Source organism: Cheilinus undulatus, linkage group 13, assembly GCF_018320785.1.
Source record: "Cheilinus undulatus linkage group 13, ASM1832078v1, whole genome shotgun sequence".
NCBI classification, from domain to species: Eukaryota; Metazoa; Chordata; class Actinopteri; order Labriformes; family Labridae; genus Cheilinus; species Cheilinus undulatus.
Window position 1 is genome coordinate 31,569,004 of NC_054877.1, and position 13,568 is coordinate 31,582,571.

At 37.4% G+C, this 13,568-nt stretch overlaps 1 protein-coding gene across 2 annotated transcripts; it reads right to left on the reverse strand.

The window, feature by feature from the left end:
* Positions 1-303: 303 nt before the first annotated feature.
* On the reverse strand, positions 304-13,568 carry LOC121520082 (ras-related protein Rab-3A-like). Of its 2 annotated transcripts, XM_041803331.1 has the most exons (6): positions 13,431-13,536; positions 11,508-11,553; positions 11,204-11,428; positions 7,755-7,873; positions 7,386-7,510; positions 304-3,180 (listed from the first exon to the last, which is right to left on the reverse strand). In XM_041803331.1, the coding sequence occupies exons 3-6, from the start codon at positions 11,426-11,428 to the stop codon at positions 2,990-2,992; spliced, it is 660 nt and encodes a 219-aa protein (XP_041659265.1). In that variant the 5' UTR covers positions 11,508-11,553; positions 13,431-13,536; the 3' UTR covers positions 304-2,989. The 2 variants fall into 2 exon arrangements, with proteins under 2 accessions (XP_041659265.1, XP_041659266.1); XM_041803332.1 differs by lacking the exon at positions 11,508-11,553 and having other exon boundaries at positions 13,431-13,568.

The following is a 13,568-nucleotide window of genomic DNA, read 5'->3' on the forward strand; positions in this document are numbered from 1 at the left end:
CCCACCTGTTCAGATTCTGATTTTATTACATTAGAAGGAACTTCAGTGAAAATGAGTGCAGTCATACCTTTACATTTATTGACTCTTAAGCAGCTGTGGGTGTTGTTTAAAGTGCAGTAGAGATTCTGAACCAAGCCATAGATGGTCAAACAGCTGTATAGGGAAGAAAACACATATTATTGCAGTATTATGCCCTCTGCTGGGCATACAACTCTGAGACATTTTCTCAAATATCACATGAGCAATTCTTATAAATCACGTCACTTTAGAAAGACACTGAATGAAACGAAAACATCAGCTTTTACAGTTTATTGATTCCTTCTTTTAGCAAATCTGGCATTACAGAAGTACAGCACAATTCACACAACTAAATACCCGACAGGGGAAGAAATTCCTATTTACAAAGGTTGTTTCTGACGAAGAGGATTGAACAGGACTGATACGTGTTTCTAAGTCACAGGAAAGTTTACAGCTGTAGCAAAACACAAAGTAACAACAAAAAAAAAAAAAAATCAACAAATAAGTCAAAAGTGAAACAATGCTTCAAGAATAACTATTTTAATGAAGTGTTCAGAGTATTCAGTTTACTTCCTAAACATTTTCCCTTTATGAAGCCTCTGCAGAGTAGGAAAACTACTATACATTTATTTTAGTGCAATTCGAGCAAACATTGACAGGAAAACATGCCCCTTTTTGGCTCTAGATTTGTTGTCGGGATCTCTTTGGGAAGAAAAATTAAAGATACAGCCTTTATACAAACTGTACATTCACACACCCAAGCTCAAAAACTTCAGCAGAGTTTTATGTTGCTGATTTCTGGGTGTGGAGAGAAAAACTTCTATTGCTCTGCGAGAACAGTCCTACTGAGTCTTAAGCGCTACACAACTGATATCAAAAGACAAACAAGCTTCCCACCAAAGCCGCGCTGACACGATAAGAGATTCTTACTCTGGAATGTTAAACTTTCCTCTTGAGGAAGCATTTTAAGCTTTATATTTACTGTAAACACAAACACATTTTCATTTTAAAGCTGGGATGGTTTAAGCAATTGAATACTGTTGAACAGCTCTTTAAAAAGCAGAGTACTGATTGTAATGCATCATCTACGAAGAACATTATCTCAGAAATAAATTAAGTAGTATAAAATAAATAGGTTACATTTTAAAATAACTTTTGAGAGTACTGTCGCATGCCTCAGCTGATCTGTGGATGCAAGACATACAGGAGGTTTGGTTCTGTACACACAAGCAGACAAACCTGTAGCATCCGAGAGAGAAATTAAAGTCACATTTTGACATTTAACATGCTTATAAACATCATGTCCCCCCCCCCAAAATAACAAAAATTAAAAGAGTTTCTACCATGGCATAGAGGCTATCTGGAGATGGTGGCTCTGTGGTATACATGTGCTCACACATGCCATTCTAGTGAGTGCATGTTTCACATTGTATGTGGTGAATGAAAGTTAATACAATGAGAAGGGGCCACACGCTCCACATGTGAAACCTTCAACTCTGCCTGGTTCCTCTGAGAGGAGACACTATCGGACGGACAGGGTTTAAATCCAGAAAACAGCTCATACATATAACCTTCCAGTCAACCAGAGGTGGTTGAAAACAACATCCATGTCCCACTTAAGCTCAGATAGGAATCAAAAAATCTAAATCATTATGTATGTATTACTCATTGATTTATATATATTATCTATGCATCTTAGAATGTATATCTATTGACTTTTAGATATTTATGCACTCTTCTTCTTTTCATTGTCTTTTAAAAAAGTAACAAAAAAATAAAAAAACAAATATCAATGCTGTGTCGCTCTGCACACTCAACTAACTGAGCTGCTGAAACTGCCTCTTAAATAAACTTAAATATGAAAAATAATCTAATGTGGTAAAGGGCAAACTTGACTATTGATCTGATATGCATGACTTCTTTTTCTTGTTTTTCAAAGGATTGAAAATTTTAAATGCCCTCTTTGCACATTAAAGTCACAGTGTAATATTTAGCCTCACAGCATTTAGCAAAGCAAACCTGCTAAAAATGTAACATAATATTCATATGTAGGCCTCTGGAAATCAATGTTTAATCACCTGGTCATGAAAAAATGTTTTTTCCATATTAACTTAGAAGGGGGGAAGGGGGAGGGTCCCCTCCATGGGCGCCGCCATCTTGGATTTTTTAAATCTTGCATGCTTCTGCATTACCACAGAGGAACCGTCTAAAACAATTCTATATATTCAGGTGATCAAAGACCAATTAAGACAGACCTACTTTTCCAGGTTTGTTCTTCTTAATTAAGCTAAATATCGCACACTGACCTTTAAACTTGGACCGTAACTATCTGGAGCTCAAACACAACCATCAGGAATGACCAGATTTAGCATCCTTAAGAACAACACGCAACCATTTCAAAAACACTAAAAAAACAGCACCTCTATCTACAGCAACAAACATACAGTAAATTTTAAATAGCACTGTTTAAAACCATTGGAACTGATCCATTTAAGTTGAGGCATTATTTTTTAAATGGGAGGTTGGAAATGAAGATTCGCTTAAATATCTTTCTTACAGTATTTTATATAAAAACCTGCAGATGTGTCAGTAAGGAATGACTGAGTGGTAGTTTTTCCTGGTCTATTGTATTTCTGTTATGATACAGTATAGTGTTTAAGAAAGAAAGACAACTTGGTTCCTCTGTTAAATGCTCATCACCTCTCTGCCACTATCATCATAATAAGCAAAACTATACAGACTATATCTCTGTAAAAACCCAGTTCTTCAGGGTGTAGAGCTATTGATGTAGCTAGATGGGTGAAGAATCTAAGCAGCCATGTGGTGTCTCTGTATGGCAGTGTTTGGGTAGTGATTCATTTGCTTGTAGTTGTAAATGAGAAAGAAAAAGTGAGAACCAGACTGAGAAACGTAAACTCGAGTGTTTTCAGGACAGTAAACAGCGGTTGTACATGTGTGTATATGGTTATGTTTAGCAAGCACAATCCTGACTGGACCTCTGAGGCTGCTCGGTGAGTTGTGGCCCCTGTTTGGCTCCAGTGATGGTCGGGTCGTTGTTGTCCAGGCTCTCTGCCATCCTTTCACAGATGATGTCCACCAGCCGCTCGAAGGTCTGCTTCACATTGATGTTATCTTTAGCGCTCGCCTCAAAGTACTCGAAACCTGCCAGGATGGACGACAGGGAGAGAGAGAGACCTCAGTTACACTCATTGTTCTAATGTGAAGATTACCCTGTTAATCCACTTGTCCCATCGTGTCAGGACACATCAAGACGGTAGTCAGAAAGGAAGCTTTTCACGTCTAAATCAGATTTCTGTCCATGTTTACTGTCCATTCATGAATCTTCAGTTTTTTTCTGTGTTTTCAGATTATACTTTATATAATCTTGCTACATTTAATACTAACTCAATCATTCTCCCTTTTGAGGCTATACGTAGAAGTCATAAGGTTTATCTCTGTTGATTGTTATGTTTTGCCCCTTATATTTTTACCTCCGTCAAGGAGGTTATTGATCGGCAGGGTTTGTTAGTTTGTTAGCAACATAACTCAAAAAGTTATGGACAGATATGGATGAAATTTTCAAGAAATGTCAGAAATGGCATAAGGATAGGAACTGATTAGATTTTGGGAGTGATCCGGATCACTGTCTGGATCCAGAAACTTTTTAAAGGATTCGATACTATTGGGAGATAGGGCTAATGGCGGAGGTCTGTGCTCTCCGAGTGCTTCTCTAGTTTACATATAATTTCTGGTGATGCACATTTGGGTATGTTTTTTTCTCATTTCCCCTGATCAGTTGTGGTGGGAGGCAAACATAGAGGATGTGTGGGTTTTAGTCATTTCTGGCGACCCTCGCCATAATTGTAGTCATAATCATTTTTTTAGATGTTCATATTTTGTCACACTTTCTTTTAATACATCTTCAAAATGTATCTGTATTTCAATCTTTTCTTTGCTATTATAGAGAGGAACAGTTACAGGTAGGGATACCTTTCACATTTGAACCGGTACGGTACCGATGCCCGGCAGCTGCAAATCGGTACCAGTACGCTACGGTACCCATTTTCAGTACTTTTGTGTGTGGGTATATGAGATAATAAATGTTACTTAGTTTATAAAAAATCTCAAAACTTCTGAATTTTAGATATTTATTTCTCAATATCAAAACAATATCAAATATATTAAAACAACATCAAACAATGTTTGTACTGTAGCATCACAAGTGTTTTTTTTTGTTTGTTTGTTTCAAATTACTTGAACATGAAAAATCTACCCAGTGTTTTTTTTTTTTTTTAAATTGAATATATTAAATGAAAACCCAGCCCTAGTACCTCCTATACCTCTCCTTTCCCCTCTTGGAAAAATGTGTGTTAATGGTCCATCAAGGGCCAATAAGCTTAAAACAAATGAACAATAGAGGATAGAGTCTAAATAAATAAATAAAAGTATATTTTACAAAATATTACAAACAACTAATGAAAACAAACAAACTACTTTTTCAGAGCCCGCTCCCCACTCATGAATCAATCGTGCGGCCGTCCATGCAGAAAGTAAAATCGAGCCTTAATCCGAAAATACGTCAAACACCCGTACCTTTCACACTGAGTCTGTCTTGTATTTACTGCGAAAATGTGTAAAATGTGGCAAATTGTTTGATACTGCAATGAAACAAAGCAGTGAGGATGAGCCTGTGGCTCTGTCACTCTTGAAAAAACACTCTGGATCTATCGATCCTGACAGAGAGCTTCATACAGCACCAACTGTCCCAGTTGGGGCAACTTTTAGGATGCACTCACGCTGGGCAATCTGTACCGTGCCTGAGCGTGTTTGAGCTTAACTGAGTCTCTGTTAGAGAGAACAAACTTTATCTGGTATATTTCCATGGTTGATATCCACATGATAAATGGGCAAATCACACTGTTTAAAGTTTTTGGTGCAAGAGAGGGAGAGAGACATAGGTGGGTGAGTGAGCAAGAGAGAGGGGAAGAAGAAGCAGCGAGCACTGATCTGAATCATTATTCATCACTTTGCTTTCTCAGATTAGCAGTATTGCCATGGCAAGCCTTGTACTACACATCACAAATAATGCGGCGTAATCTGAATTATATTTTGAAGAGTGAAGCAATACCTTTGATCTCTTCCTATCAGCTGTGCATGCTCTGTCATTATACCCTCGTTCATGCAATGCTGCGTTTGTGTGGGGCATGGAAAAGTCGCCTACTCTCCCACTCTCTCACAGTCACAAGGATGCGTTTAGGTACTGAAAATATGATACTGTTTGATTTGATGTTGATCGAATTCAGTACCTATCCCTAGTTACAGGCATACTTAGTCTCTAACTTGCATTTTCCCACACATTTCTTCAGAAAGAGCAGAAAAAACCCTACTGCAGAAAACATGTGACCACGGGATCCTTTATGCTTCTGAAAGTTTTTCTTTAAGGCCTGAAGCACTGGATTTTAGACTTCAGTCTGATTTATTGTTACATAACCTCTAACAGGATTATATGATCTATTATTGTCCTACAGTGTGGCAAAAACAGAAAACATAAGAATTACAGAGGAGATTCAAAACCTGACTGTGTAAAAACAAAACAAACATGAATTAACTTATTTTTAAAAGGCAAAATAAAAACACTATCTTATCTTTAACTCATTTAGACCTAAAGCTGCCTTGAGAAAAAAACTTTAAAACCTACTGGTGATACAGTCAAAAGAATGTTTTTTATTCTCATTAATCTACATTTAGTACCCATCATGAAAAGTGAAAACAGAATTTTAGACACTTTCAAAATTTCTTGTAAATCAAAAACTGAAATATCACACTGACATAAGTATTCAGACCCTTTGCAAAAACACATGAAATTTATCTCAGGTGCCTCCTGCTTGACTTTCACATGGACCTTTTTGCAAACTCTGAGTGGGCTTTCATGTGTTTTGCACTGAGGAAAAGCTTCCATCCAGCCACTCTGCCATGAGCCCACATTGCTGAAGGGCTGCAGTGATGCTTGCCCTTCTGGAGCTTTGTCCAATTTCCACACAAGATCTCTGGAGCAAAACTAAAATTCAAAAATCATTCTAGTTAACTGAAACTAAATAAAAACTAAGTTTTACCAAAAAACGAAAACTAACTAAAACTGCATAGTGGGCTTACAAAACTAAAATAAAATAAAAATGGAGAGAAAACATCCTTAGTTTTAGTCTTTGACACAACCATACTGACTGGCACTGACACCCAAGTCTGGGGAGAGTAAAATTGCCTGATCTGATTGGTTAAGACTTCACATAGTGGTAGCTGTATGTCTGGACTGGTATTCAAACATCATCATCAAATAAATAAATAATAAGTATAGAGCAGCCTGTTTTAATGTGTTTTTAAAAATGTATGACGCTCACTCAGCTCCGGCATCTATCCGTAAAAAACTAAAACTAACTCTAAAACTAATAAAAACTAAAGCAAAGCATTTTTGCAAAAAAAAAAAAAAAAAACTAAACTAAAAAACCAGCAGTCAAAACTAATAAAAGCTAAACTGAAATGGAACACAGAAAGTGAAAACAAAATAGAAATAAAAACTAATGAAAAATCCAAAACTATTATAACCTTGCTCTGGAGTCAGAGTTACTGTAGAGTCTCTTAGACTAAGGCCCCTCTGTGTGTACATTTCCAAATCAGGTTCAATCAATCAAATTTACGGCCGGTGGACTCTAATCAAGAAGAAACATCTCAGCAACGATTTAAGAGAAATAGGAGGAACCTGAGCTAAATTTCAAGAGTTTTTCAAAGGATCTGAATACTTATGTCAATGTGTGATATTTCAGTTTTTTATTTTTAATAAATTTGAAACATTTCTAAAAATCTGTGTTCACTTTTTCATTATGAGGTACAGAGTGTAGATTAATAAGAGTAAAAATACATCCTTTTTACTGTAGCATCAGGCTGCAACATAACAGGATTGATAAAAAGTGAAGGGGGTCTAAATACTGAATACAATGTACATTATACACAGCATTCCAACTTTTTAGGGAACTGGGGTTGTAAATAAAAAACACTTAAGCTTGAGCACAATTTAAGAAAAAAAAGAACATAAATCCTTTTTTTTAGGACTTCCTGGGTATGAAGAAGTATATCGCTTTGTATCAACTTATTTTGCAATGTTTTAAGAGTTTGTTAATTAGCTTTTAGCTTCAGTTGTAGATATTCTAGTAATATGAAGCATTAAAGAGACAAAGACCATACACCAAAGTGTGCAAAAATTTCCAAAACAACTCATCGATGATGGTGTTAAATTTTTACTAAAGCTCTCAGAAAAAGCATCGGAAACCAAGGCACATATTACATCTTGTTCTTACTCTGACTAGCAGACTTACCGAGTTGTTCTGAGAGCTGCCGGCCTCTCTCTGCAGCCACCACTCGTTCATCCTCCATATCACACTTATTCCCCACCAGGAGGACTTGGGCGTTGTCCCACGAATATGTCTTGATTTGTGTGGACCTGTTAGCAGACACAGTAAAGCAGCTTCAGCTCACTGACCTTTTAATTTTATTTCTAACATGCAAAATGTTTGAAAACTGATTCTCTAGACTATTGATGTGAGTCTTTATGAAATTCAGTGCTTGGGTACATTGTTTTAAAGAAACAGCACAGCTGTGTTACATTAAGTTGAAAGAAATGAGACAGTAGGTTGGGAATTTGCCACCCTCATTCACATAGGCAAGCAAACTCAGATGTGGCTCACCAGTCTTGAACAGCGTTGAAAGACTCTTCATTTGTGATGTCATACATGAGGATGAAGCCCATGGCTCCCCTGTAGTAAGCTGTGGTGATTGTCCTATAGCGTTCTTGGCCAGCAGTGTCCTAAACAAAACATCAACCATTGATGTTAATTGATAACAACATAACATTTAGCATCAACAAAGCAGGATATCTAACTTAAAAATAAGATGGAAAGATTCATCCATCTTTTTAAAGCTGTTGTCCAAACATTGTTATTTTGATGTTAAATCCAATAAAACTAACAACAAGACACTTGTGTTGCAAATGTTACCTCTTTTTTTGTATGCAGAAGATTGCTGCTCTGCACCTGCAAAGAATTTATGACTGTGCATGTGCCTCCTGATGATTGTAGAGGTTCAACATTCAGACAAAGCCCCATGAGCATTAGGTATTCCTCTGGTGTCACATGTAATAACTGATTGGTCCCAGGGTCTGGCTTTATGGCTCGTGTTAAGTACACTTCAAGGGTATTGCCATTCCAGCCCAGATGAAGTGATTGTGAGGACTAGAGGGGCCAGTTGAACAGCTGCTATTCATTACAGATACATAATAATAGAGAACGCTTCATCCACAGATGTGACTGGGCTGCACGAGAAACAGGCTCTTATTAAAGACATTACAGGCAGTAAAAACATTTGCCCTAATTCAGATTAACTAAAACAAGTTCTTGCAGGTTTGTTGCTCGTTTTATTTTTTTGTTTGCTTGTGTTGTTAGTGCCACAGTCCTAAAGGAATTTCCTGATACTGTTTACTGGACATCTTTACTTTTTGTTCTATTCAACTGATATTACAGGACAGTTTGGGAAGCAAACTTGCCTGATGGGATATTTCAAAAGATGTCAGAGATACAGCAAACTTGAGTGCTTTTTATGATGTTGAAAATTACCATTTTATGCAGACATGGAAAAAATGTAATGGATGTCAGCTGGAAAACTGCAATTCACTGTTCAATACTGCACTCCTTGAACAAACTGATTATTTCCCTTAATCCCTACGTTTGTCGTACTTATTGTGTGATTTAACTTTATTTTCTATTTTACCCCTACTCTTATTTTCATTTGTATTTTGTTAAATAAATGCATTTTTCTGCAGGTTGTATCTCAGTGCCAGCAGCTATTTTCTAGTAGTATGTTTTTAAAGAGCGGTCCAGTTTTTTACAGTAAGGTTGGCATGATTTGGTACAGTAAATCCTGATCTTCCTTGCGTTTCCAGCCAGTGTCCATCCATCCTTGCTGATGGTTTAGGGAATTCTGGCTCTTTTGGTTTAACACAGTTATAAGAGGCAGCCTTTCAGCTCACAAACTGCTTTCATTTGGTACAATTTTGGCTACGAGTTGTATCAGCCATGTGTAAGTCCAAATATAGCTTAGTTTGAAAGTACGTTCTAACTTAAGACAGAATTTACTAGGGGTGGGAGAAAAAAATCCATACAGCATAGTATTGCAATATTTTGTCTGGTCATATATCGTGCTGTCTTGTCCACCAAGTATTGATTTTTTCAAATTAATTGCTTATATGAGCTAAAGTCTATGATAATGGAAAAATAAAAATCAACTGTTTGAGCAATTGTTTGTCCAGTGAGGTCGGCAGAGGTGACGGTTATACAGCAGGAGAAAGTTGGTACAACAAACATGGCAGCACCAGGGAAAGAACATTGAAATGAAAGCAGGGCACAAATTAGACGGACATGACACATGAGGTTTGCAAGAAGTGCTACATGAAAACAAAATACTGTGGAAATATGACAAACATTGGGGCAAGACTAATGCTAAATCAGCTAGACAGTTGAAAAAAATGGTATAGATCGCAATATATGGTATTGCAATACTCACTGTATTGCAAAATGTTTAAAATCGCAATAATATCGAATCGTGACCGAAGCATCGTGATAATATCGTATCATGGGGCCACTAGTGATTCCCACCCCTAGAATTTACTCATATTTAAGGTGTTGCACCAGCTAAGATAGTTTCAGTGTGGGCTTAAGTTATAAGTTAAATATTACACTTACCTACTAGTAGGTGTAAAGTCATCCATAAAATGTGGCTGTCTTTGTGGTTGTTTTAAAAGGTAAGATAACTTGCAGGATGACAAAGAGCTGAGGATGTTACTGGCTGTCTGTTCTCGCTGACAATTCACATCCCTCAAAGATGTTTGATGATTTTCTTTGGACTCACTGTCATTTCCATAAGCAGAGATAATTTCAGCCATCAAACTTTAAATTAGCTTTAAATTATCTATTTATAACACTGGCTGTAGGTTCAGGGTACAGGCTTTAGTTATCAACTAATCACAATGCTTTGACATATTTTGCATACACTTTCATTGCAGTTTGAGGATTAACGGCACTTAGCAGAAGTTAATTCCAACCATGAGTCTATTGAGAGTCAATCCAGCATGGGAGACAGCACTTCAACAAGCACTGCAATAAATGTGCTTTTCAGTGATTGTCAAAGAAGTGAAAACATCATATCAGTGACAATATTTCACTTACTTTGGATGTTAAAGTTCCAGTACAAAGATGAACCTTATGTCTCTGTGGTGCAACCAAACAGTGACTAGTTTCAACATGGAATTTACAGTGGACTTAACACCCTAACTTGTGTATAGCTGTTGTAGGGGCCACAGTTTTCAAACAGAAGCCAACGGCTGTTATTCAAATGAAAAAAGCAGGCTTATAAATGACACAACAATATGACCTGTAACTTCTTGTACTGAATTAGGTTGTCACTTCAACCCAACCAGTACTCAACAAGGTTTATTAGCAAAATAACACATTACTGTTTCCTTTGAAAGCAGATTTATGACAAAATGAGGGAGAAAAGATGTTCATCTGAAGAACAGGTTTGTGTTTGTGCATTATTACAGCTACCAAATAGGTGATTAGGGTACTTTTGACCAATTAATGGACGGCAGTGAGTTTAGCTCCACTTTTTAAGGTCAGATGAGGCCCTTGGTACCACAAAAAAAGGTGCCAAAACCAGCAGGATGGCATGGATCAGTTATATTAGTACCTTTCACAATTTTTGACAGTGAAATGTGATTGAGTGCATATCAGACTTTACCAAACTGAACCAAATCAAACTGTCTAACAAAAATGCAGCTGTAAATGATTCTGTATTGCACAGAAAATACATTAGATTGACTCATTATCAGCAGACACAAAGAACACTGACTGAGACTTGTTAAGTGAATACAAAATGTAACATTAATAAAATAAGTGTGTACTTGTAATCACCTCCACCTGCAAAGCTCTTCCTTCTTTGGCGACATTAAAAATTAGAGATGAATGTAAAACTAAGGCATCAAAACAAATTAATGTGACTTTTTGGCTTCTTTTTACAGGAGTTCAGTGTACAGCATCAGGTTTTCCTGGCGTCACATCAGCATATGTTTTGTTAACTTCCTCACCCAGATCTGCAGCTTTATCCTCTTGTCGTTCCTGTAGATGGTCTTGACCTTAAAGTCAATGCCCACTGTGCTGACAAAGGCTGGCGTAAAAGAGTCGTCTGCATAGCGGAAGAGAAAGGAGGTCTTTCCTACGCTGCTGTTCCCAATGATGAGGATTTTAAACATATAATCAAAGTTCTGGTCCGAGGACTCCTTCTGTCCGTATGTGGCATTAGCAGACGCCATCTAAACAAGGGTGGAGATTAAATATTAATCATTAAAAAAGATGAAGTAGTAAGACCATCCATAAATCTCTTTCACAAACCTTTGCCACTAAATAATGTGTTGAATTAAAGCCTCTCTGAGAGTTCCTGCAGAAAGAAAGATGTTACATAAACTTTTAAGAGCAATAGCAAAGTACTAGCAGGGTTTTCCTGTGTTCGATAAATTGTGTCCAGTCCCTAAAGTTACACAATACCTCTGCCAATAGTTGCACTTTTATATGTTTGATGAGAATAAATTGTAAAAATTAAATAAAGGAGATGTACATCCCTGCTTGTCCATACATGGTTACTTCAGATTAACTCAACAAATCAAAATTGTAGTAGCACTACCACCTGAGTCAACTCCTCCCTGAAGACTAGATCATTGACACAAGCTTAAGCTTTTAAATACTATAATGTAAACATGACAGTTTAGAGCTAGAACAGTATGGTTGTCATGAAACCAGAGTTTATAACCGTTAATCACACATATATATTGACAGTGTTTTGGAGCAAAAATATAGGAGTGACATCTGTAGAGTGTTTCAGAATGAATAGCATGTAACAAGATGGCCAGGCAGCTGCTAAATATGAAAGATTTTACAATTACTCGGCTGCTTTCTGAAACACAAATGCAATATATGAATCTCATTGTAACTTACCATTTTATGCAACACCTGTGAAGGATACTAACGCACAAAAATGTATAGAGATAGCACTACGCCTGGAAATCTCAGGCCCTCAAATCATGAGCTTTTTTAAAATATCTTCTTTATAAATCATCTTGTAAAGCTCACTTTTATTCTGGTGGCTTTTTCTTAAACATCAGCTTGTTTTGTACTTCTTTACAAGGTTTTTAATACCAATATGTTTTATGTACCTGTTTACAGTTGTTTGGATTTCGTTATTTAATCTTGATTTGACAATAAAGTACTTTGTAATTTCTCTGAGAAAAGTTCTACATCAACCAAGCTATCATCACTCTTAGTCTATAAATCCTTCCCACGGACAACAGAACATCAGCAGAGCCTACAAGCTATTGTTTTACAGCCTTAAATAAACATTTAAAGACGTAATCAGGTTGAATAATGTCAGCATCGTCAGCTGTTTGAGGTCGGGCTATACACCATATGGTTTCTATGCTCTTTTATGGTTTTATCAGGGAATAAAATAATTCACTCAAGGCTGTGAAAATACAACCAGCCAATGCCTGCACACACACAGCCCTGAGTGTCTCCACTCATGTCAGTAATACAAGGTGTACACACCACCGCCACGCCAGATAACAGGGCGGAAGTACCAGGGCTTAGCAGGCTAAGCATCTTCAGCTAAACTGACTATCCTCCCTATCCAGGGGGGCAGGAGCCTGCGTTAGCCAGCCAATTATGATTCGCCATATGTTTACACAGAATATGCCCTGTGGGAAATTAGAAGATATAAAGGGAAATTGTCGTCATCGCCTAGAAGTGCCCTCTGACTCTTTCTAACATACCATATTCCCAATTTGAAAGGCCTTAGACACAGACCCTGTCCACAGCGGAGCTTATCTATCTGACGTTAGCTCGCTAGTGGACATGTTAGCAGCCCGAGTATGACGGTCTGTTTCAAGTAAGTTGGGGAAAAAACGTAAAAAATAACACAGAAAACGTTCAGGCTTTAACACAGCCTATCACTTATGATAAAGATTAGATGACAGGTGAAACACAGACCATAAAAAGCAGCTTTCAGACGCTGGTCATGTACTAATTTAGGCTAGCACCGCTACCTTTAAAGCTAACACAGCAGACCGTTACCACTGTTTAAAACTGGCATCGGGAGCTAGCTAAGCATCCCAGCTATGTCAAATGAAGGTTACTCTTCCTTATTTACGGCGAATTTTTCACTCTATTTCCATGAAGTGAAGAGCGACAAATAAACCACATGTTATCTGTTGCAACTGCTGGAATTAATGCGGTCCAGCATTTACAAATAAGCGCAAGGTTTACCTTATATTATGTGTTTTATCCTCGGCTTCACAGCAGCAGCGCCTAGCCCAGTACCAAGCTTTGCACCTGCAGTAGCTCGTGCGTCTGTTGATTGACAGCCCCGGCATAAGAGGGTACAAACAGAGTGTAAGGATGATT